At 35.7% G+C, this 26370-nt stretch overlaps 1 protein-coding gene across 2 annotated transcripts; it reads left to right on the forward strand.

Moving 5' to 3' along the window:
• The first annotated feature begins 344 nt into the window (after positions 1–344).
• Positions 345–20230, forward strand: jagn (jagunal). 2 transcript variants are annotated; one of them, XM_067758974.1, is made up of 3 exons: positions 345–698; positions 16538–16926; positions 16989–20230. In XM_067758974.1, the coding sequence occupies exons 1-3, from the start codon at positions 647–649 to the stop codon at positions 17118–17120; spliced, it is 573 nt and encodes a 190-aa protein (XP_067615075.1). In that variant the 5' UTR covers positions 345–646; the 3' UTR covers positions 17121–20230. The 2 variants fall into 2 exon arrangements, with proteins under 2 accessions (XP_067615075.1, XP_067615074.1); XM_067758973.1 differs by having other exon boundaries at positions 16554–16926.
• The last annotated feature ends 6140 nt before the right edge of the window (positions 20231–26370 follow it).

A 26370-nucleotide genomic window follows, 5' to 3' on the forward strand; every position in this document is an offset into this window, starting at 1 on the left:
TTTCAATACGCATTATACTCAGATATAACTGAAAAATGTGTTTATGTTACACCCTCTACACTAGTTCTACGTTTTCTATGTGCGGCCACACTTCATCGCAACTGATTCAGCTATATGTTTTACCCTATGGCCATCAGAGCGTTGTTTCTCCGCTTTTCTGTAAACCCTGTCGCTGTAGCTAGTTGTTTAACCACAACCGCTAGATGGGTCTCCTTACCGAGGATAGGTGTTTTTTTCACGCGCGTGTAAAAAAACACTGCTAATATCATTCTGTATTTTACCAACACTACAAATTTTATTGTTGCACCCTGTGCTTAGCATTTGCTTTTAATTCAGTGCAACCTTGCTATTCTGTTTTAATGGTGAATTTTTCTGTTCATTTTCTTACGACGGTGCTATTACTTTATTTTCCCCGTTTAAAAACGGGCATTAAATACCACCGATTTTTATAAATTTATTTACGATCGAGGAGTAGTATTTGAAAAGAATAAAGTGTAATGTCTAAACCATAAGTTGTGCAACAAAAAAGTTGAGTGAATGCCACAAAATCAAAAGTTCCAAAAGTAATCGTGGATACCCGGACGTCAAAGTGCTTGAGCCACATTAAAAATGGCATCTCGTGGGGGACCAATGGTAGCTGGTTCTGATGGCGCTGACTTTGAGTACAGACAGCGTGTGGCAGCACCACATCATATTAGGTTAATATAAATTGCAAAATATTTAATTATTAATCATTTTCTTGTTTTCTCCATCTAAGCGACTTTCGGGGCGACGTTTCGAGCAGCAGTAGTTTTAGTATATGGATTAAAAATTCAATACATATGTTTCCCACTTATGTCTGGCAAGTGTTTTGCATAATTCGCCAACCTGTAATTGTTTGCCAAATTGATCTTTTGAATGAGTTGTAGGATGTGCGGTCTCGGGTGTGTTGCTTTTTAGGGCGCTGCTCCTATTGTCTGTGATTACTGTGTACATTATTGGCTAATTGCCAGAATTTGTTTACATTTCGTTTTTATGGACAAGCGACAATTGAAATCTGTCGATGGCGTCTCTGCTGCTCGCCGCACATACCAAAGTACTTGTACTTATGCAGTATGTATGTAAGATGACGTGTGCTATCAACGTGTACGTATCACATGCGGGTGATTGTTTATGTGATGTCCTTACAATTGATGTTGCTGTTAAGCTTTTTCACAATGCTTGTGGAAATCCAACTGAAAATAAAAAGAAAGGTTTGTTATGATGCCATTCATAGAAAATGGAAAAGTAAAATTTGTTTGAAGTTACTGAAAGATTCAAAGGGTGTGTAGCCCAACCCTTGCAGGTTGCCAGCGCAATGTATAGCTTCTCCAAACCCAATTGTCAACCTCACCTATCCATAGCGTATCCTGTTTCCTTAAAATCCGAGGATCTGGCGACCCCGAGCTCCCCATGGATCTAGGGGGTAAGGCCTAGAAGGTCGCATGTGGTCATAACAAATCGTTCCCGAGATGGTCGGGCTTGGTACCGGAACGTACCGGTTCTACATCCTCAAATCCCTCGCTGGCAGTACCTGGGGAAGAGGTAAAGAAACGCTCATGACTACATACAAAGCAATTTGCCAGCCGATTACGTGCTACGCGTCACCCATATGGTCGCCAAGTCTAAAAATTACCCACTGGAAGAAACTACAGGCCTGCCAAAATACTGCTCTCAGAATTGCCACGGGCTGTCTTCTTATGTCCCCAGAACACCATCTGCATAATGAGGCGAGAATACTCCCCATCAGGGAGAGAAATGAGATGCTGACCAAACAGTTCCTGTTGAATACCCAGAAACCTGAGCATCCCAACGGACATCTGATTGATGAACCAGCACCGCCTAACTCCCCCAGCGGGTTAGGGGATCAGAATATATCCGCGGTAGGTATGCCTGTCGTAAGAGGCGACTAAAATACCAGATTCAAGGGGTTGTGTAGCGCAACCCTTCAGGTTGCCAGCGCAATATATAGCTTCTCCAAACCCAATTGTCAACCTCACCTATCCGCGGCGAATCCTGTTTCACTAACAGACGAGGCTCTGGCGACCCCAAGCTCCTCATTGAACTTGGGGGTAGGGAGGGAGGGAATGGCCTGAAGGTTTAATGTGGCCACATAAATCGTTCCCGAGATGGTCGGGCTAGTACCTTAATGATGCTATGGTACCGGAGCGTACCGGATTTGTATCCGGCAAAGGACCATCACATCGATGACACTCCCCAAAGCCTTCGGGGAGCAACTTTATCGCTACAACAACAACAACAACAACAGGGGCTTAAGGACTCATCTCTGTAAGCATTTTGAGGAAATACGGCACCTGAGAACCCAGCCGTATGAAGCGGAAAAATACAAGCAGGTCCTTGGTGAACTCCATAAACAGGCGTCGGACCTTTATGCCGGGAATGGCCCGGTGAATCCAGTACTCAAAGAAAAGTATCCAAAACTCGCGGGAGAGGAACGCATACTCCCCAGGGAAACGCGTGTCACTCTTGCTCAACTTCGTTCTGGATACTGTAACAGGTTAAACTCTTACCTATCCAGAATCAACCCCGACATACAAAATGTATGCCCCGCTTGCAATGTGTCCCCACATGACACCAACCATCTCTTTAATTGTAATGTGGAACCAACGCCTCTAACACCCCTTTCCTTATGGTCCACCCCTGTTGAAACAGCAAGTTTCCTTGGACTCCAGTTAGAGGATATTGATGACAATTTGTGATCGGTCGCGGCTGTTAGGTGGGGCGAAGCAGTGCTACAACAACAACATCCGGCAAAGGACCATCAACATCGATAACATTCCCCAAGATCTTCGGGGAGTGTCCTTGTCGCTACAACAACAACAACAAGTTACTGAACTGTCCCTCTCTTGGAGAAATCTATCAAACTTTCACTGAAGTATGTGTATTAGGGCGGGTCGATGTGTGGGGAGGCAAAAAAAATCGCACATTGCTCTGTGAAAATCATATTCTAGGGATCAAAATAAGAAACTTTGCCGAAGGAACCATACCCCTAAAACGAATTCTGATGCCCCCCCCAGGTAGGGGTAAATTTTGAAAAATACCACATTGACCCATTTAGAGTGCTCCAATCGAGTCCAAATGTATGACCGACCCCCACTAACTTTGGAGGCCCGACCCACCGATGCCAGTGGCACACCCCCTGGAACCCCCCTGGGAGTTCACCATACAAACATTTCAAAAATCGCCGGTCTTGCTATTTACATGAAAAAATCAGCGAAATGCCTATGTTTTCCTTTTTGGAGTTAAATTTATTTAGTCAGAACATATGTAAATGAAAAAATGAATTTAACTTAGTAATAGAAAAGAAATTTAAAAAAATTATTAGAAATTAGCGTTTTTAAAACCCTTTTAAAACCAAGGCATCACTGTGATGCATTTGCATGTCGTAAACATAGTTGTGTGGGTTTTTTATTCAACCGTTTTAAAAAATGAAGGTATCACTGTGACACAATTGTAGATCGTAAAATTGCTTGTGTTGTTTTTTTTTAAGCCACCACAAGACAGCAGGTAGAATTGAAATTATCATTTCATTCTTATTACCTCGTCTCGTAGACCATATATAACGCAACAGTTTTTGTGAATGCATTAAGTCGTTGTGAAGAACTCAAAGTTTGAAGTGCTAATTTCAGATAAAAAAATATTTCAAAAAAAATAATAAGTGAAGTGACCATTCCAAATCAAAAAGTTTACAATGAATCCACCATCCTCTACAAGATGAAGCAACTACATCAACAACTATCGAAAACCCAATGAGTCATATACCCAAGCATGATGTTACTGTTTTTGGTGTGTCTACTGATTTAACTGATCTTAATTTACCAACCCATGTGGATATCTTGAGATATTATTTTTACTTAAGCGAACGTGCTAAAACAGAACAAAAAAAGTTTTCCCATAAATCATTCACTATTCAAGTACAAGATAAGTTGATTGGAATATGGGAAACCCTTGGTATGGAAATAATGCTGAAAAAAGTGTATTTAATAAATTGAATAAATTGCTTGACAAGTATCAAGAGCAAATCAAGAGAAGAAACAACACCCATTGGTTGGTCACGATTTCTAGAACCTCGTTTACGCAAAATTGTCAATCAAGTAATTAAAGATAATTCGTATTATGCGCATTCGGAAAATATCTTGTTATCAATGTTGTTTGATGATTGCAAAGAAAAGCGCGACTGTGCCATCAAGAAAATTCTACGCTATCGAACCGATGTTGACGAGCCAAAGGAACATAGAGTTTATAAAAAACAGATATAAACTTTAATTGCACAAGTTATACGGAAATGATCAATTTGAATGATATAAATATCGTATTTGAACCACCATTCACGCGAAGCATTCCGTACGATACCTTGAAAGAATATTTAAATCAAGATGATCCACCGTTTAATGATCCAAAAATTCCATCACACATACAAGGAACGGAACGACATGTTCGATTGCTAGCTAGCGTTTCCAAACGGGTTATACCGGAAAATGTAGAGGCTGTTATGGCTACGACATTAGAGAGCCGTGCGAAATTGCCCAGACTTGAAAGTAAAAAAGACTTCAAACAATAATTTTTTTTAGTTTCTTTTCTATAACTTACTTAAATTAATTTTCTCATTTACATATGTTCTGACTAAATAAATTTCTTAAGAGAAAAAATTAATATTATTATAAATAAATAATAAATATTATTATAAATAAATAAATAAAAATAAAGAAAAAACATAGCCATTTAGCTGATTTTTTCATGTAAAGTGTAAAACCGGCGATTTTTTGAAATGTTTGTATGGTGAACCCCCAGGGGGTTCCAGTGGGTGTGCCACTGGTATCATTGGGTCGGGCCTCCAAAGTTAGTGGGGGTCGGTCATACATTTGGACTAGATTGGAGCACTCTAAATGGGTCAAAGTGTGATTTTTCAAAATTTTCCCCTACCTAGGGGGGGGAGGGGGACATCAGAATTCGTTTTAGAGGTATGGTTCCTTCGGCAAAGTTTCTTATTTTGATCCCTAGAATACGATTTTCACAGAGCAATGAGCGATTTTTAAATCGACTCGCCCTAATATGTATGTACAATTGTTTTTGTTATTGATATTAGAGAAAGTATACAAAAAGAAAAAAAAAATTTACATTTTTATCAGTTTCATAAAATAATTAATTAATAATTCCACGGCTTTGACTCCAATTCAATTTGTAAGGAAATCATAAAAAATCATCTATTGCTATAGTTTTATTGTAGAGAAGTTGTTTGCATATTCCAATTCAAAGATTGTTTCTTGTTGCGTGATCACACGGTGGAGGATATACATTAGTAAAGATGGCGTTGATTCTGTAAAAGTATTAGTTTGTTCAGATCGATGTTAAGCCAGTCAAGAATGGCACGCCACTCCAAAAGTCTTTAACGAATCTGTGTATGTAACGCTGGCATCCTATAGTTTTATTACCATGCCAACCAAGACTATACCTAGGTATTAGAAGAAGATTAGATGTCTCAGAACGAAAAATACTCTTTTAAAATAATCGGACCTCTTTCAGAACGATACATTTCTTATATGAAGATTCCAATATGAACGAAATTTGCAGTAGTTTTCCTCTGATTTGGGGTCGTTGAAGTATTAATTTGCAAGAGCGACGGAAAGTTGTTGATACTTCTTATCGGTAATCATCTACACACAGTTCCTTGTTTCCACTTTGGTTATATTTTTTTTTTACCTTCAAAAATGGAGGGTGCTAGATGGCCTGTACTCGTTTTGGTTGTTGTTGAGCTCAAACTACGAAGGTTTCTGAGGGAGCTGCCAGAACGACTGCATGGTAAAAGCTACTGACGATCAAACAAACAGTGTTTACATATGCTTTGCACCAGTTCAATTTTTTCGCTACTTCATACTCAGGTTAAGTTTTAGTTGGTGCAGCGATACTCTCCTTTTCGGTTTTGAGTGGTAAGTGCTTAATAGTCCTTTGCCTTATGTAAATCTTTTTCATCTTCTTGTTGCGATAAACATGCCGAATGTTTTATTTAGGGTGTCATCGATGTTGATGGCCCTTTGTCGGATATATGTACATAGATACAGTACGTTCCAGAGGGAAGATTAGAGCCTCCTGCGATTTACAGCCAGATTGACTGAATTTGTGTATGTGTGCGTGTCGGGTATTTGACGCTTACCCCGCGACTATCAAATAAAAAGCCATCAATCAACCATCATAGATTAGATTGATACGAATCTTTTGTTTACGCTCTCACATTTTCGCTCTCACGAGGGATTTATCTTCTAGTTGTTGCTGGCAACAGTCACAGATAAATCCCTCGCGCCAGCTGAAGCAGGTGCCAGAACAAAAAATGTGCCAGCCAAAACGAAAAACGTGCCAAGAATTTTGGTAAACTTTAGTTTGACCTACAACTGTAGAATAGCGTTCAAAAATTATGGGAAAAAGGATAAAAATACTTGCTTTAGTGTAAGTATTATTAGTTCGAAGGCGGAGGTTAATATTATTTCCCATTCAAAAGTTATCACTAAAAACAGGTTTTGTAAATATGAACTCCCGATGCAACCAGTCCATTTGGATCACAGAACCTGGAACGCCAGACATGTAGGATAAGCCCTATCCATTAAATAATGCTAACTATTATATCATAGGTCCGATTTACTGAAATTTCAAAAGAATATATGGTTTTCACTGCGAGTTAAATGCAGTTACAATATTTGACTAATTAATTTAATCGAAATGTTAGTTTTACTTAGATATGTTTATATATAAATCTAACTAGTCGTATTATTGTAAAATAACTTTAAGGAAATAAATATTTTACGACTATCATTTTATTAAATGATTGAAACTATAATCGCCGAAATGTATGTCAAAATCCCCATTTTTAGATCTATTCATTTTTGTTTGGAGTGGCATCATTGATAAATGTTATAAAAAATGTGCATTTTGACAGCGCTCTCTCGAAACAAAGAGTTGCAATCCATTTGCTAAAGAAAAGTTATCGATAAGTTATCAAAAAGTTTTTATGACATCGGAAAGTCATCGACTTGTTATCGTAAAGTTAACAACTTGCTATTTGCCGTCTTCCAGTGAGTTTTACAGCTCCGGCTCACGCTCAATTCACACGGGAATGCTCTGGATCATGCTTATATCATCATATCATTGCTTATAAGCAATGCTCTGCTCTTCAATAAAGAATTAACAAGTTTCTATAATAACCTAGACAATTAAAATACTGATTTCTTCTAAGCAAATGTACTCTTATCATTCGTTTATTTATTTATTTACTATTTATTAAATATATTATTTATTGTAACCTTTTCTTAGCCATAGTCATTAGCTTTAAGTTTCAAGTTTAAATTGTTCCTATGTTATGCCTTTTACCGACTAGCACTATAAAATAATTTTTGCCAAATTGTTGTGCTGGGATGAATTGCCCAATAAATACAAATACAAGATGTGAAATTTTCGCACACGTGAAATGTGATAGGCAGATGTCGCCGCTGTTTTTCATTTAACTCATACGGCGAAAGGCTAAGCAGCGACATCTAGTTTTGAAAAAGTAGGTTTATTAAAGGCAGCGTTGCCAAACTAAAAAGAAGTATTTAACAAATTATCTGGCTCACAAATTGAACCAGACTTCTATCTGGATTTATCTGGCTCAAATCGTTGTTGCATTTACATGCAAAATTATTTATCTGGCTCAGGATTTTGCCACCAGATGATGGCTATTGATTATTTGTCAAATTATTATCGGAGTTAAGCCAAAGTATAATCGGCGAGTCACATATTGGTTATCGGAAAATTATCGATTTACCATCAAAAGGTTAACGATATGATATCGAAAATTTAACTAGAACCTATCGGTTGTTTTGAAACAATTAACGATAAAACTTCTATAAGAAGCTGATGACTCGGTGATAACAAGACGATAACTCGAAGGTAATAGCTATCATCCGGTGGCAAAATCCTGAGCCAGATAAATAATTTTGCACTTCGGTTTGTAACGTCGTCGCGTTAAGTTCGTTTTTCCCCATAGCTCAACCGTGTGCAAAAAATAGGACGTGATGCATGCGGTTGAGAACAAAATGGAGGATGGTGCGGAAATCGAAGTGGCAAAGATTAAATAAAAAATTATCGTATCTGGAGTAAATCAATATATCTAAACTTCATTTTGTGTAATTGTTTAAAAATAGTCAAGTGCTTTCGAGCCTAATAAGTGAAAGAAATATTAAACCAAATGTGATGTGCAAACATATATGTATAAAACTTTCGTTTTATACGCGGGTCAATGTCAAACACGGACAATTGCCAGCGGGCAATTATCCAATATATTAAATTCAATTAATTATTATCATATTAAAATTATAAATTTAAAACAAATGCAAATTATATATACATAAAACTATCTCGTTATGTACATACATACCGTTTTGGAAATATATAATGTCGCTGAGGACAAAGAAACATATAACTGTAATGAAAAAGAAAAAGAACCTAACATAAATAAGACAAGCGGTAAAATTAAATGAATCATGATAAAAATTAAAGGAGCTAAAAGGATTGGACTACTTGCAAAGACATACATATGCCTTAAATAAAAATTAAACAATTATATATACCAAATTTGACCATAACTCTTGGATAAGACAAATTATAATCAAATACATAAATGTACAGTCAGGACAAAAATTAAAGGAGTGTGATAAAAGGATTGGACTATTGATATACCAAATTTGACCATAATTCTTGGATAAGACAAATTATAATCAAATACATAAATGTACAGTCCTGATAATAAGTAAAGGAGTGTGCTAAAAGGATTGGACTATTGGCAAAGACAGACATATGCCTTAAATCAAATCAATTTTAATATTAATAACTATAAAATACATAAATGTACAGTAATGATAAAAATTAAAGGAGTGTGCTAAAAGGATTGGAAGATTGGCAAAGACATACATATGCTTTAAATCAATTTAAAATTAATAACCAAGGACAATTTGAGATCAACGGAACAAAGAACGGGACTTAAAAAAAAATAAAATAAAAATTTATGCTAAAAATCTGATTAAAAAACTTACTACTATTAAAAATGGAGACGAAGTTAGACAGGGTTTTATAGTTACTAATTTATGCTGAAATATAGACAAGAAAAATGTTAAAAGAAATATAAAGACCATCAAACAACTATCTTTGGATGATATGACATTCACAAAAATGAAATAAACGAAAAATAATTACCACAATTAAATGGACTAGAGCATCTATACATATTATATTAAAACTCACCGGATTATACAAATTACTGGATTCGAATCATACAGCCATAAAGTGATGTTGGAGATTGGAAAATGGAAAAAAAAAATTTACATACGTAAAAATATAATTCATGATGAATTGCAAATTTTGAAAAAGCACATGGCAACAAGCCATATATTTAGCAATTACAAGGAGAAAATTTGTGCTACGGGTTTTTACTTTGCGACATATGTTAGCTGCTTATGCACGTCTAAATGTTGCAAGTATATTACCCTTATACGTTTGTTAACCTGGCGATATAAGAGGCAATTTAAAAGTCCTCTTGCCATTTATTGGAATTGGAACATTCAATTCCTAAAAAAGGAAAAAAAAAAATAATTTTGCATGTAAATGCAACAACATCGATTTGAGCCAGATAAATCCAGATAGAAGGCTGGTTCAATTTGTGAGCCAGATAATTTGTTAATTACTGCTTTTTAGGTTGGCAACGCGGCCTTTAATATACCTACTTTTTCAAAAATAGATGCCGCTGCTTAAGCGCCAAATACACGACACGAACATTTCCGCGAACATTCCCGTTATGTCATGTTTCTGCGACCTTTTCTGTTGTGTATGGTGGTGTTTGCCAGTTCGCGCAAATGTTCGCCAAAAATCAAAATATTTTAATTTTTGGCGAACATTTGCGCGAACTGTTCGTGCGTGTATGGCGAAATAGCTCATAATCGTAGTTATTTCTGAACGGAACAGACGTGCGCGGAAAAGTAAAATGGACAATAAAAAAATTCTGAGTGAATTTATTGAAATGTATAAATTTTTTTTACGCTTAATTGCCACAGCGAGCAATATTGCTGCAGCACAATTGTTGTCCGTATTCATCGCTGTCTGAAAGAGAACTAATGTTCGGCCAAAAGTTCGTATGGTGTATGGCCAAAGCTGCGAACAAGATTGCGGAATGTTCGCGGAAATGTTCGTATCGTGTATTTGGCGCTTTAGCCTTTCGCCGTATGAGTTAAATCAGAGTTTCCCAAACTTGTTTGTGTCGTAGACCCCTTGCCATGTTTTCCGTGTTGGGTAGCCCCCTACTTACCTGATATTGATTTCCTGGATTCTTCTAACTGTAGTGAAGTTTAGTGTTAAAAACTTAAAGTAAGAACACATGTTAATTTATACATTTATTAATTGAATTTAAATTAAAACTACTCAAAATAAAATTTTGTATCTGTTATGTAAAATATACGTAACATTAAATAAACATAAAGTAAACTATAAATAAAATAACATAAGCAATAAGTCAATATTTTTAGTGAGAAGGATGAACCTGATGCTTTAGTAATAAATGATCAAAATTTGGCGTCAATTTTGTAAGGGTTAATCTTAAATCTCCTCGGCTAATGATGTCCAGTCTGCTTCTTTTTTTTCGTTAGGAGATTGGTAACAGCGCTGAACCCCCTTTCCAATAGGTAAGACGACGGAAAGGAAATTAAAAATTTCCTCACTTTATTCCATAATACGGGATAAGTAACGGGTATCTTGTTTTGCAGCCAGAATTGCTGATATCCGTTTTTAAACTGAACCTTAAGTTCTTCGTTTGTACTTAGTTCAGTCAGTTCCTCTTGTATTATGACATTCGTTTCTTCTATGTCACCATATGGATTAATTATCCACGGTGGTATGACCATAGTCAAAATATCCTCAAACCTACAATCAAAATCTGAATAGAGGGCATTTAAATGTTGAACGTAAGTTGAAACGTCGTCTTCCTGGCAGCTTGTCTATGACAAATTGGGGAACTGAGAAAATTCGCCCCGTCCAATATTTTGCTTCATTAGTTTAACTCTGGCAAGAAACGCTGATAAGATGGACTTTGTTTTAATCAAATTTAAACTGTCGCCTTGTAATTGCAAATTAACCATATTAAATTTTGTAAACAAATCTGTTAAATACGCGATGTCTGTTTTCCTCTTCATTAAATTTTCTTTTAAAATTTTATCTTTAGTATCCAGAAATTCTAAAATAGTCTCGAAAAGCGCAAAAAATCTTGTCAAACATAAGCCTTTCGATAGCCAGCGTACTTCAGTGTGAAGGAGTAATTGATGAAAGTGTTCGTCATTTTCTTCACACAACTGCGCAAATAACCGCGTATTCAACGCGTTGCTTCGGATTCGGTTTACTGCATCAATGACTAAATGAAGTGATTCATGCAATCTAACACTCAAATTTTTAGCGACAAAATGTTGTCGATGGATGACGCAATGTATTGCTAACACCCCTGACACATTTTGTTTTAAATAGCTTATAAATCCACGATAACGTCCAACCATGGCAGGTGCTCCATCTGTAGCTACTGATATTATATTTGATAAAGGAATTGCTTTTTCAATGAAGTAATCCTTCAAAACATGAAATATTGATTCACCTTTAGTGTCGGTTATCAAAGTTCTTGCAAAGAGCAGTTCTTCGTAGATTTCTTCGTTCATAATAAAACGAACATATGCCAATAATAATGCTGCATTACCAGGTAAAGTTGACTCGTCCAGTTGTATAGAGAAATGGGTCATTTGCAAATAATTGCATAAGAAGCTTTCAACATCAGAACTCATTTCATCAATACGTCTTTCAACAGTATTGTTGCTTAAGGGAATTCTTTTAATGATATCAGATGTAGGTTTGTGTAGAACAGTTTTTAAAACCTCTTCAACGGCTGGCAAAATTAACTTCTCCCCAATAGTATGCGGTTTTCCGGATTTTGCTATAAGTAACGAGATATTGTAAGACGCCCGCAAACCATCATTTCTTTGTGACGTCGAAGCGAACATTCTGTCCAGTGTAGGTCTCTTCTGAAGTGCATCTTTGAGTGTTTGAAAGTATTTCCAATCTTTCTCTGTTTTATCAGGGTGGCATCTTCTCAGATGATCTTGCAGTTTAGATGGTTTCATAGCGTCATTGCCCAAGGCTTTGTTGCATAAAAGGCAAATAGGCAATTGTTTGTTCGGCAATGATGGAATGAAGCCAAATTTCAAATAATCAACACTGTACTGTCTACATTTCTTTTTAGATTCGGACATGGCATCATTCATATGTGGGCAAAATTACATTATTTAAATAAGACAGAAAATCCAGCAGCTGTATATTAAAAATATTTTTTTATTTTTCCGAAAACATTCCATAATTCGAACAACTTCTTGCAACAATTAGCTCGAATTACGGAGATTATACAGTAATTATAATACCGATTGCTAAAACTTTCAAAAAGAAACTATTGAGGAGTACTGGTGGAATTTTGCTATTGATTGAATATTAACTAACTAAAGTCATGATTGATAAAAAATAATGTACTTACTTTTCTCCAGCACTACCAAACAAAATAACACTGTCTCACTATAATTTGGGTGATATATTATCTGTTTATATTTTTTAAAATATATTCTTAGCACTTTCCTTTTCAAGATTCAGGAAACGAATAAACGTATTTGTCCCACATTCGTATTTATAGAGTGACAAATTGAACAAGTCAGTGCAAGTTATACGCCAATTACACGGCTCAAGTATCCTTGTGCCAATTACCAATTTGCACAAGGATTTGCCCGGTGTGTGCACTGGTTGCGCTATTTGCGCAGAGAACTGCGCTAAAATCAAAACGATTTTGATATTTACGCATGTCTGCAAATATTGCACATGCTTTTTTCTTCGTGTGTGGTGAATGTTACACAGTTTACCCGTTGTTTCTGATAATATAACATCAGTAATTGTTGCTTAAAAATGTTAATATCGAAGGCATAAGGACCATCTTAGCTTGCAACAGGAATTCACACAAATTCAATAATAAATAATAATTTTTTATACAATTAGAAAACGTTTCATTTGTTGCGCTAGTTGAAAAATTAATATTGCGCAGTGCTGCAATGAGTTGAGCTGGTCTTGCAACTAAAATATAAAAATTATAAATACTATGGAAAATAAACGCTTCTGGTGCGAGTTTTTCCACTTATACTGTGAATTACCAGCACTGTGGAAAATAAATAGTGTTTTTTTATACAATTAGTGCCTTTTTTATACAATTAAAACACATGTTTCATTTGTTGCGCTACATTAAAAATGAATATTGCGCAGTGTTTTTGAGCCGTGTATGTCAAAATTACCATTTGCACAAATTCCGTCGTTTTATATTTGCGCATGGCTTTTGTGTCATGTATGGGCCGTCTTAGCGAAGCTCTGAGACTGCGACTACGACTGCGACTCTGAGGTTTTTACAAATTCAAAATGTATTGCGACCACAAAGCGAATACCAACATCCTACAACAGCATTGCTAGAAACGAACGCAAATTCAGTGCTGTAGCGGAAAGATGTGTAATGGTGTTAGTAGATCAACTGCCCGTCGTTTATTCGGCTAACGAATGGGTTTGTGGTGTATATTGAGCGCTATATGAAACCTAGGTACTTTTATAAATAATGTATGTGTTTTGATATTGTAAGATAGTATGATGCAGGGATGCACCTTAACGTTAAGCTAATCGTTTATCAAAAAATTTCCACCGTTTCCGTTGAAACACTTCGACATATTATCGATAAAGAAATTATCAAAATAAATTGTATCTCGTTTTTAACCGAAACGAAAAGCTTTCGTTAACGTTAAAAACGTTAACAAAAACGTGATACTTTATGTTTGAATTGTGCTGGCAATGCTATAGCCATGGTGAAGCTGTAAGGTGGTAACAACGAGCGCACATACACACACAAACTCCATGTAATTTGTTTGTGTAATTCGTTGGTGGTAATGTCAAAAATACTCTGAGAAATGTTCGTACTGTCAAAATTCATGAGAAAAGTTGCAATCAGCTTGGCTAATACTTTCACCTTTAATAACTCCGCCATCAATCAGCTTTGCCAGCATAGTTTGAAATTAATAATCAACATAAACGATTTGATTTCGTTTTGATATGGCAGAAAACGAAACGAAATCATTTCGTTAATTTTACGTTCTTAACGTTAATAAACGAAACGAAATGACTTTGTTTCGTTTATTAACGTTAATTATCGTAACGAAATGATATCGGTTCGTTGGTTAAGCATGCCTGGTATGATGTAAGTAAATAGGTACTATCAGTGTATGTGTTGAGATCCACTATCGTGGACCGCCATTTTCATTTCATGGACCCCCAAATTTTTTTTTCGCTGACGTAGACCCCTTGCAGGTTGTCATAGACCCCTAGGGGTCGATATAGACCACTTTGGGAATCACTGAGTTAAATGAAAAACACCGGCGACATCTGCCTATCACATTTCACGTGGGCGAAAATTTCACGACATCTGCTTCTCAAGTCTCTCAATGATCCAGAGCATTCCCGTGAGAATTGAGCGTGAGCCGGAGCTGTAAAACTCACTGAAAGACGGCAAACAAATCGCTATATATATCAAGACGATGATAGAAAGAAAACCTTGTTACAGACAGGAAGCCGAAGGAGCCGTTCCTAAAAACCCTACTTGATTTGTTTATCATTAATTTGCCTCTTTTGTTGTTTATTTTATACTCCTGCATAAGCTCTAGCTGACTTAAAAACATACGTTTTCTATATTTATCGAACTTCACGAGTACTTGGTGTTCACGCAGTTTCAACACCTTCGAACATATGGTGAACTCGGGCCGAGTATTCTTGTTTATCCCCAAAGATTCTTTGTGTTACGGCTGTGGGTGTTTCTATATCCGATATGTATATGGTACGCTCCGCAATTGAATCTTCTAAGCATTTTTTCGGCAATGTATTGTTTTAATATTCCTAGAATCAGAAATCATTTGAGTTTTGGCTGTATTGGTACAGTATTCGGCTTTCACGTGTTTTATGCGGCGCAGTTTTAGTCAACTTCTGAAACAGTTTGGTCAATGTTCGAGGGGTCCGTTCCCGCGGCAGTCGGGCTAGTGAAGGAAGGTGCTAGTATCGACTAAAGACTTGGTCACTATAAGCTCTTTTATGCTGAGGGAAGTTTTCTTGCGGATATAACTATTCCCAGTGGGTTAAGGAATTAGAGTATTCTCATGATAGTCACTCCTGAGCTAGGTTAGGTTAGGTTGAACTGGCCGGTCCATGAGGACATTACATAGACTGAATGAGTCCGTAGTGTTACCAGAAGTTTTTTTTAACGACCAAACTGAAAAACCCTATCAAAAACCAGGACCTGTGTTATAAAATAACTCCGTTCTCTTGGCAACTACTAGAAGCTTCCTAGGACTTGAACCATTTGCTGCTAATAGCTGGAGTCTTAGCCTGGCAAGCGCAGGGCACGAGCACAGAACGTGCTCGTTCGTTTCCTCCTCCAGCCCGCACTTCCTACATGTGCTATCACTGACCAAGCCTAATTTAAAGGCATGTGACGCCAGAAGCTAGTGTCCAGTCAAAATACCTGTCATGAGTATACAGTCCTCTCTTTTTATTGACAGAAGCAACTTCGTTAGTCTAAGGTTCTAAGACCTATACATATATTTCGACACTTCACAGCCCCGCGCTTAAACCCACGCCTTTCCCGCTTGGTCGATCATGTGCACCTCTCGCATTCGCTTAATCTCACCCAGTCTAATTGGGACGTCTACGGAGCAAGCGTCAAGGGATGCGCCCTTTTCAGCTAGTTCATCAGCTTTTTCATTCCCATCTATTCCCATATGCCCCTGGTACCCAACATAGATGTATGCTTCTCCCTGTCCCGATTCTCTCCAGAGACTGCTTACACTCTAACACGCATTTAGATGCTGTGCTATGCGAGATTATTGCCCTAATTGCTGAATGACTGTCAATATTAAAGTTAACACGGTTGCAGCTTAAGCTATTCTCTTCCAGGGTTTCTACTGCTTTTGTTACGGCTAATATTTCCGCCTGGAAAACGATACAGTAATCCGGCATCCTGTAGGATCTGTTGATTTCCGGATCAGCACAGTATACCGCAGACCCAACTCCTTCCATTACTTTGGAACCATATGTGTTCACATGTATCGCCTCGTCCGCCATTTGAGCACCCTTGCGCCAACCGTCCACCTTTATTGTGGCCTTAAGATCTCCCTCGAAGCGCAGATAGGGAATCAGACTCCTGAGCTAGAGGCGTTTAAAATCTACAGCGAGCTAGTACCTTAGTGGTGCTAATTTCCGGAAAGTACCGGATCAGTAATCGGACAAAATACTAATAACATCAATAATTTGATCAAATTCTGATATAAGAAAAAAAAACTTTTTTATATTTTACAAAAAATAATTCAGTTAAAAATTTCTTGACAAGATTATCTCTCTTCCAGTTTGCTGAATAAATCTCGATTACGGTATTGCATATTCTTTCATGCACTACTTTCTTTTGTGATGATTGCTAAATTGACTTCGGATATATTGGATCGTTTAGATATTTTTGTGCTCGAAATCGAAGAGCTTGAAGTACCAGCACCATTATGGTGGGAATATATTTGGTTATTCTCATTATTAACTTCCTTTATTGGTTTGACGGCAGCTCGTGGCAATAAAGTGCGGGAAATGCAAAAATATATGATAGCTATTGGTGTATTTGCTATATTACCGTTGCTCTACTGCATCGTATATTATTTTGGCGATGTGTGGGAATACATTAGACTGGATGAGAAAACCGACATTGATGATACAGATATATTCATGTGGCGTGTAAGTAAATTTTTTTTAAATAAAATTGTATTACTAGTTTAATTTTTACTTACTATATCCAGGGTTTCCCGTATGGCTTGTTGTGGTACGCATTCTGTATTGTGGCTTTTCAAATACATGGTTTTACGCTTTTCTTCGCATATAATTGCATTCAAGCATGGCGTGCACGCAGCGCTGCCAGAAAGTTTCAATAAATTTTTAAAAATTTAACGGAAAAGAAAAATTAGCATTGATTGGCGTTGAAAATTATGTATCAGTTTATGCAGGCGATTGTATGTTGATAGCTGGTCCAAAGGAGAACACATATGAAATATAATTGTTTGCATTTGTCAACATTTATTAAGCCATAAGATGCTTAAGTTTTATTGCTATCGGCGTTGAAAAAAATTAAAAAAATTGTGATTTGACAAGACCAATATCGTCTGCATAAACTTAACTGTATCTGCTGCTGTAAATTAAGGTTTTTTTTAAAGAAAATTTAGGAATCTTATTTACTATTAAAAAGCGTTAAGGAGTAAATAAAATTTTATCGACATCAATAAAAGAGCAAATTTATGAATTTAAATTTAAAAAAAATAATAATAATTAACGGCACTCTAAATTTTATAAAAGTCGTCAATAGTTTAAGAGTTGAGAAATGCGTGGAATAAAGGGTTATAACTTGAAATTAGAGAGTATTCGGTTTAAAGCTTTGAATTTTCGATGAATATTAGAACGATTTTCCGACAGCTCTTGCAAATTTGGTTTAGAGCGGGGCTCTTCAAAATTGAAAGTGCGCCTGTATTAGTGAGAGCGCAATCGTCGCGATGATCGTGCGGGTGAATTGATTTTTTATTTATTCGCTTACTAGCAAGCATACATATTTTGATACCGATCAGCCGATACCCATCACCGATGTTGCTACGCCAAGTGCCAAGGGCGACTAAGTCATATGCGTGTGAATTGAGAGGGCACAATTGTGCTATGGAATGAAGAGCCCTGGTTTAGAGACAAGCCGGTTACGGCCTTGTGCCATCTCCAGTGTCAATTTCCGTTCCGTTAAACTTATTTCAATTTTATTAAGTTTTATAAAAACGGAACGACGTTTATCAAGTGAATGTTTTTTACAATCATGTAAACTAACTCATGTAAGTTATTTAAACAAATGCAAAAATTATTGATTGACTTTTATAAATATATATTGTTGTTGTATAAGTTATTGTATAAGTATGCCTCCTATTGCGCCTTAATTGGCATATTGTAAATATGTATTTGGATGTATTATTGAATTGCACACAAATGCACGCACATACATTTAAAAAGATAACTTAAATCTGGCTGTTAGAAACAAATGCAACTCTAAAAAGGAAAAATAAAACTAAAAAAGACATCACAAAAACTTAAAGTATAGCAAGAGCCCGTAACGGCCAGACCTTTGTCATTTTATAAAAGTTGTAATTTCGTCAGTGCATACTTCCAACTGAAGCAGGATCGTTGGTCTATTATAAAACTTGAGTCATAGTGGCTTTAACAGATATCGTGCAAAAATTTTGCAGAAAAATAGACCTTTCTTTCGTTATTTTATAAAGACTGATTTTCATATATGGTTTTCGTCACGATATAAGAAGCTACTAGCCTCATTGCCAGACACTTTCCATAGTGACTTTGATCAGCCAGACACTTTTAATGCTTCTAAACTTCAAGGAACATCGAAGCAATTTTATACTGAAATTCGAATACAAAATCTTTAAAAAAAACTTTTGAAATTTTGTTTGCCGTAAAAACGTTCAGCTTTCATTTTATGAAAAAGTACAGTTCTGCATTACAAAAAGTCTCTGGCTGGACAAAGCCACTATGACCCAAGTTTTATAATAGAACAACGATCCTGCTTCAGTTGGAAGTATGCACTAGGGCTGTGAACTGCATCCCGATTTTTCAACTATCCGGATAAACCGGATATTCGAATAACCGGATAGCTAAGCAAAAAATCCGGCTATCCGGATATCCCGATTCATAAATGGGAAATCCGGATATCCGCTGTTCGGCTATCTGGATACGTAAACGGAAAATCCGGATTATTAAATTAACGTCAAAAATTAAAAAGCTACAATTTTACAAACAAGTGAAAATAAGAACAGTGCCATTTGTTTATATTGTGAAAAAACGTTGTTAATTTATTTAAATGTCCCACGAATTTATTGTTATTAATGTTAAATAAACATATATGGTACATCAATTTGTTGCTTTCACTGGATATCCAAAAATACGGTTATTAACCGGATCTTCATAAATCCGGATATCCGGATAGTTTCACAAACGAATATTACCCGGATATCCGTGTCAACGGATATAGTCCCAGCCCTAGTATGCACTGACGAAATTTCAACTTTTATAAAATGACGAAGGTCTGACAGTCACGGGCTCTTAGACTAAAGGTGGGCTTGTGAGAAAAAAAATGTGTAAGCACTATAAGAAATAATGGTGCAACAATTAGTTTACTATAAAATAAAACCACACACTTTGAATGTTATAAAAAGTTTTTTTAAATGTTAAAAACTTTTAAAAAATATGAAACCAATATGGAGTCAAAATTTGCAAAGGCTCTTTATAAACTAAATAAATTGCCAATTGTATTGTACCAAAAGTTTCGAAAGAATTATGATTTAAAATTGCGAGCGTTTATGCGTTTATTTTCAATGTGCCTCTTGATTAGCTAATTGATTTCTGTTTATACAACGTACACTCATCGTTACTTCATTATAAATACTCGCAAAAGCACAACTCTTTTGTTTTTGTTTTTTAATGGTTTTATTTCTCAAAGTTTAACAGTTCCTTCTCAGAATATATAACAAACATACATAATTACGAACATACATACATACATTTAAGCACATAATTAAATGCCTTATTATTTTCTAATTAGTAAACACAGAACTGCCTAACATCACATGTTCCAATCTCGAGGACCATTTAAAATATTTTTTTATTATACTACATATGGTATTTACATTTGGTCTAGGATACCAGTTGTTCATTTAGGGAATAGATACACTCTTGTATGTACTTACAAACAAATTAAATACAGTTTTAAACTAAATGGGATGGTAAGGAAAAGTACAGAAATGATTTTTAAAGGGGAGTTATAAATACTTATAATATTTGAAAACGAATATATTATACATACAGACATACATACATACATAGTTGCATTGCCTATTTTTATAAAAATTTCGTTGTACTATTTAAATTGCTGATGTTTAAAATACATAATATAAAATCAAGACAATTTTTAATAAAATAAATCTGAGTGGGTTAAAAGACATCACGGTTGGAGCTGTTTTTATTTACACAAATTAGTGGTTGAAAAGAGCTAATTTAAGTAAATATGTTCTAACTAGCGGTTCGAAACATCAATTCAGTTTTTCACTGAAAACACGTTTTTAAAATTAAAATTTCCCTCTGCCCATTGTGAATTCCTACAAGTGAAGAGTCTTTCTATTCCTCCATTGCCATACCTGCCTGTCAAATCAGGACAATGAGAATGTCTGTGAAGAATGGCCAAAGAATTGAAGAAAGGTTTGTTTGTTCGCTAGCAGTAAATAAATTGAGTTGCTATGAATTGCCAATTTGTGTTTCAAACCAACACTTCACATAAAACTAATATTCATTTTTAAAATCTAGTTAACCCATTAGCACCCAATGTTCCCATTTGGGAACTTGGACAAATCATTAAATATTATCGAATGAGAACTACCGATCAAGAAATCGAAAGCGAGTTACACATTCTCACATATCTATTCATATAATCAGCTGTTCTCGATGCTCTCTAAGGATAACGTGGTCAGTAGCAAGCAAATATTCTCGGAAGTGGCACATTCTTCTGATTTAAGGACTTTATCTGCAAATTTTTATTGATTTAACCAAAAACTTGAGGTGATATTTTCTTACAGTGCTAGATTGTGACGTAGGTAAATAAAATAACTAGTTTTTCCCCAAGAAAATTGCTTACATTTCACAATTCCAACGTTTTTCCAATGTTCCCAATTGGGAGCATTGGTCACTATGTACACAAATTTTGTAAATATTTTTCGGTATCGTTTTAGGCTGAAATTTTTATATCTAAATCATGTTTAGCCAAAGAGCTGTAAAACTTCATGAAATTGAAGGAATTTTAGAAGAACTCCTCTAAGATGCAGAGCTGGATGACGAAAGTGCTATTACATATATATATAGTGCAACTGCCTCCAGATGCTGATACCCTGGCGGATTGTGAAGATATTGATGAACACAATCTTAATGAAGTTGCAGAATGGAAGGATATTCCTGGCGAAGTAGAAATTCATTTTACTGAAAATGAAAAAGATATCGACTTTACGCCAAGTACAACTTCGAAAAGATAAAAGCTGGAAGAAGAAAATCCAGCCTGCACATCGCGATGGCTTCATACTGATGAAAGTTATAGTAACCATTTCCCATCATCTGAACGCTGCCAGGATAACAAAGCTAAAATTCAAAAGAATTTTCAGCAGAGGGGCATTTGAAATTTTTGAATTCTTTTTTGACAATTGGCTAGTTGAAGAAATAGTTCCATAACTTCTGCCTTTCTTTAGAATGTTTTCGTAAGTTTCTTGGCATATTGATTTTAAGATTATACCACAGTTTACCCAGTGAAAGGATGTATGGTGCACAGACGACGACGTTGACATTCAAATTAACTGCATGCCAAGGAACAGATACCCTGAAATCAAACGATTTTTGCACTTCAATAACAACGAAAACATTCCAAGTGGTATTCCTGAAAAGGACTCCAAAATAAACCCACTGATTTAAAAGCTGAACGAAAATTTTTTAAAGCTTAATGTTTTTTCAAAGATGGTAAGATATTACGGAGATCACTTCCTAAAGCAATTTATCAGAGGAAAGACAATACGGTTTGGCTTAAAGCAGTGGATCATGGCCTGTAGAGAAACTGGATTTTGTTATAATATTGAGCTTTATCAGGGGAAAAGGGACCCGGTTGAGAAGGATTTGACTGGTATTGGCGAAAAGGTTATTACTTCAATGGTTCAACTTCTAGAGTATCCTGAAGACCACGAGCTTTATTTTGACCATTTTTTTCAAGCTTCAGACTAATTTCAGTTCTTGATAAAAAAAATATGCGTGCTACTGGTACAGCCAGATTCAACTGTCTAAATATGTAAGTGTCCGATAAAACAGATGAAGCCATGAAAAAAGAGCCTCGCTGCGCTACTGATTATAGATTTGATAAAAATAACGAATTATTAGTTGTTTCGTGGAATGATAACAGATGTGTAAAAGTTATTACTAACCACCGATATGTAAAGGATAAAAAATATATTCAAGTTCTTCAGCCTCATGTAATATCACAATATGACAAATACATGGGAGGTGTGGATAAGTTATACTGGCATATCAACAAGTATCCCAAAAAATTAAAAGAAAAAAAATGGTACTTTAGGCTTTTCACAAACTGTCTGGATATTTTGTATGTATAATTCATTCGTTATATATAATTTAAGTCATGACAAAATTCCATATCTTGACCTTATTCGAATGGTAGCGCGAAGCTATTTGCACATAAATTCTAGCCTCTCAAATCCGAAAGCGCTTGGTCGCCCAGTTTGTACACTCAATCGAGTCATAACAAAATATGTTTTAGCCGCTATTTCAAAAGGAAAACAAAAACGATGTGCGCTGTGTAAAAAAAATTTCGTAAAATAAGTACTGAATGCGACCGAGGTATGCATGTTCATTGTTTTGTAGCCTGTCACAACATGATTTAAGTCGTATGTACTCAATGTTCCCATTTGGGAACAAATCCTTCAGATGCAATAAAATATATACATATATGAAGTACTAACAGAAAAAGGTGATAAAAGAGCGAAACAAAAGTTGGGCGTTAATGTATTAACAGATGAAATATGAGCAGACAGTTAAGTAAACATAAAATATGTAAATAATGTAATATACCAGTCGTTTTCAAAAATGCTTGAAAACCCTATTGAGCAAATGTTTATTAAGTAATTGAACAGCAATTAAACCGGTGATCCGGGCTTTTTACTGTGACGGCCCATACATGACACAAAAACCATGCGCAAATATAAAACACGAAATTTGTGCAAATGAAAATTTTGACATACACGTCTCAAAAACACTGCGCAATATCCTGTTTTAAAGTAGCGCAACAAATGAAACATGTGTTTTAATTGTATAAAAAAGGCACTAATTGTATAAAAAACCACTATTTATTTTCCACAGTGCTGGTAATTCACGGTATAAGTCGAAAAACTCGCACCAGAAGCGTTTATTTTCCATTGTATTTATAATATTTTTTTTTTTTTTTTTTTTTTTTTTTTTTTATTTATAATATTGTAACGAATTTACTTGCAAATCCTCTTATTTGCAACCCTCTGCTAAGTTCGAATCACTAAACTGTTGAATAAATAACTCCAATATTGAATAATGGAAAAATGGCCTTTATTAAAGTACTTCACAATAACACTCAAACTTTGCAACGAATAGCTTACTTAATAACCAAACTGCCTCTACTGTCGCGCCTTTTATACTTTTTGATTTCTCATTGCATACTTCTAGGCTTTTCCATTCCAGAACCTACTAGTTAGTTATCAGCTACAAAATCGCCAGCCACAACTACGTTTATAACTTCTCATTTGAGTAATACTTGCACAAATTATTGCCCTCTCTTGTGATAACTCAGATAAGTTATATGCATGCAGGCATGCAAGTCACGAAATGACTTCGTTTCGTTTATTAGCGTTGATTATCGTAACGAAATGATATCGTTTCGTTCATTAAGCATGCCTGTATGCATGTGTTTGTGCATTGCTTCTCCGCTGCTCGTATACGTACATATGTGTAGACGCAATTATTGATTCGTTTATGTAGATACATAAAGCGCCAAATACACGACACGAACATTTCCGCGAACATTCCCGTTATGTCATGTTTCTGCGACCTTTTCTGTCGTGTATGGTGGTGTTTGCCAGTTCGCGCAAATGTTCGCCAAAAATCAAAATATTTTAATTTTTGGCGAACATTTGCGCGCACTGTTCGTGCTTGTATGGCGAAATAGCTCATAATCGTAGTAATTTCTGAACGGAACAGACGTGCGCGGAAAAGTAAAATGGACAATAAAACATTTCTGAGTGAATTTATTGAAATGTATAAAATTTTTTTACGCTTAATTGCCACAGCGAGCAATATTGCTGCAGCACAATTGTTGTCCGTATTCATCGCTGTCTGAAAGAGAACTAATGTTCGGCCAAAATTTCGTATGGTGTATGGCCAAAGCTGCGAACAAGATTGCGGAATGTTCGCGGAAATGTACGTGTCGTGTATTTGGCGCTTAATGATTGAATTATTGATGTGAATTCACGTCACTGCTTAGCATCGGCCTAGAGATGGCAGTACCCCTTAGTGTTGCTAATATTCGTAACAATATATATATTTTAATTGCAAGACCAACTCAACTCATTGCAGCACTGCGCAATATTCATTTTTCAACGAGCGCAACAAATGAAATGTGTGTTCTAATTGTATAAAAAATTATTATGTATTATTGAATTTGTGTGAATTCCTGTTATAAGCTAGAGATGGTCCTTACGCCTTCGACATTAACATTTTTAAGCAATAATTACTGATGTTATATTATCAGAAACCACAGGTAAACTGTGTAACATTCACCACACACGAAGAAAAAAGCATGTGCAATATTTGCAGACATGTGTAAATATCAAAATCGTTTTGATTTAAGCGCAGTTCTCTGCGCAAATAGCGGAACCAGTGCACACACCGGACAAATCCTTGTGCAAATTACCAATTGATACTTGAGCCGTGTAATTGGCGTATATGATGAACGTTTTTTTTTAAACTAAATCGCATTAGGGCGTTCCAATGAGCAATCCAGCTCTGAATCATGATCAAATCTCTTTGGAACGATTCAGATCAGTACTATGAGAGTTGGCAGCACTCAACTTATGTGTACACATGTGCCTGTTATTTTCATACTTTTTTACCCGAATCGCTTCATAAAATTTTACTTAAAAAGTTAAAACAATCAAATTAATTAGTATTATCAGTTCTTTAAACCATGACATAAATGCGATATATTTTTCTAGCTAGAGCACTAATGCTTAACAAACGGGTCGGCAGTTAAAATTCGTCCAAAAACTTTGAGGGAAGTACCAAAAGACTAAGCAACAATCGTTCCAAGGCTGATATTAAAAATGTTACTTCTGTCAGGGGGTTTGTGCAAAAAGCAATCGCACACGTGTCGTGTATTATTCATATTTTGCTGCAGATACGCAAATAAAAAATATATAGATGGAGCTCAAAATGTTGTGTGTTTGACTTTGGAAACGTTGCTACAGCAAATATAAGCTACGGATCGTGAGCAAATTGTTTAATTTTAAATTTTTTCTTTGTTTTGAAAGTTGATGATTCGCTATTCGATATTGAAAAAAAAAACTACGCAATGCATAGCCGTGTATTTTTTAGTGGACTGTAAAAAATATACTACTGCAATGATGCTAGACGATTTGCACAAGATCCTGAGCTCCTTTATAGTTTTTCTATAATGCATATACCTTGAACTGCTTTTTATATAGAATTACGACATCAATTTCATATCGACTCCTGGGTAGAATATCACTATATCTCGGTTGCCATTTCGAAAACGCCCTATTTCAGAACACCTCTGAATAACGCCCTAACTTTGAATTGTTTCAATCTTAAAATTCGGTTGAAGAACGCCCCATTTGTGTCAAAAAAGCCCTATCTGAGCTCAAATTCAATACATTTTGACAATGGAGGAACGATACAAGGTGGCAGCACGGGACAGCTGATTATAAACTTTTTTATTTGATTTGATACATCAAATTCCGGCGCAGTACGATTTTGACATTTGTCCACCAAATTTACAAAAACAAAGTACATGGAACTTTTATTTATGTTCGTAGGTATACCTTCACAAAACGCGAGTACTCTATAAATAATGTAAGGAATACTCCTTTGGGAGTATAGGACTGCTCCAAATCTAATCTGTATTCATACAAAAAATGTGCTCCAATTAACATTGCGATGTCCTAGGAGAGGAGTAGGTGATCCCACTCTCGCTTTGTTTGTGAGTATTCCATAGAGTACATGCGTGAGAGTACTTTCCAAAGTACTTTCACTGTAGTACTCCATGGAGCACCCACAGAGGATCATATGCCAAAGTACTAAAGAGGAATTGTGTCGGAAAGAGATATCGAAGTGAATTTAATTTAAAATGAAAGTAAATGAAGAGGGACAATACAACTTTTATATTTTATACTACGAATATTCTTATGTTATTTAGCATTTGCGTGAATAAAGAAACTAATATTTCTCTATACTATAGTATGTATACATAAAACCAGTGCGCTGTTGCATTTTATCAGAGTT

The sequence above is a fragment of the Eurosta solidaginis genome, chromosome 1 (genome assembly GCF_040869045.1).
Source record: "Eurosta solidaginis isolate ZX-2024a chromosome 1, ASM4086904v1, whole genome shotgun sequence".
Classification (NCBI taxonomy): domain Eukaryota; kingdom Metazoa; phylum Arthropoda; class Insecta; order Diptera; family Tephritidae; genus Eurosta; species Eurosta solidaginis.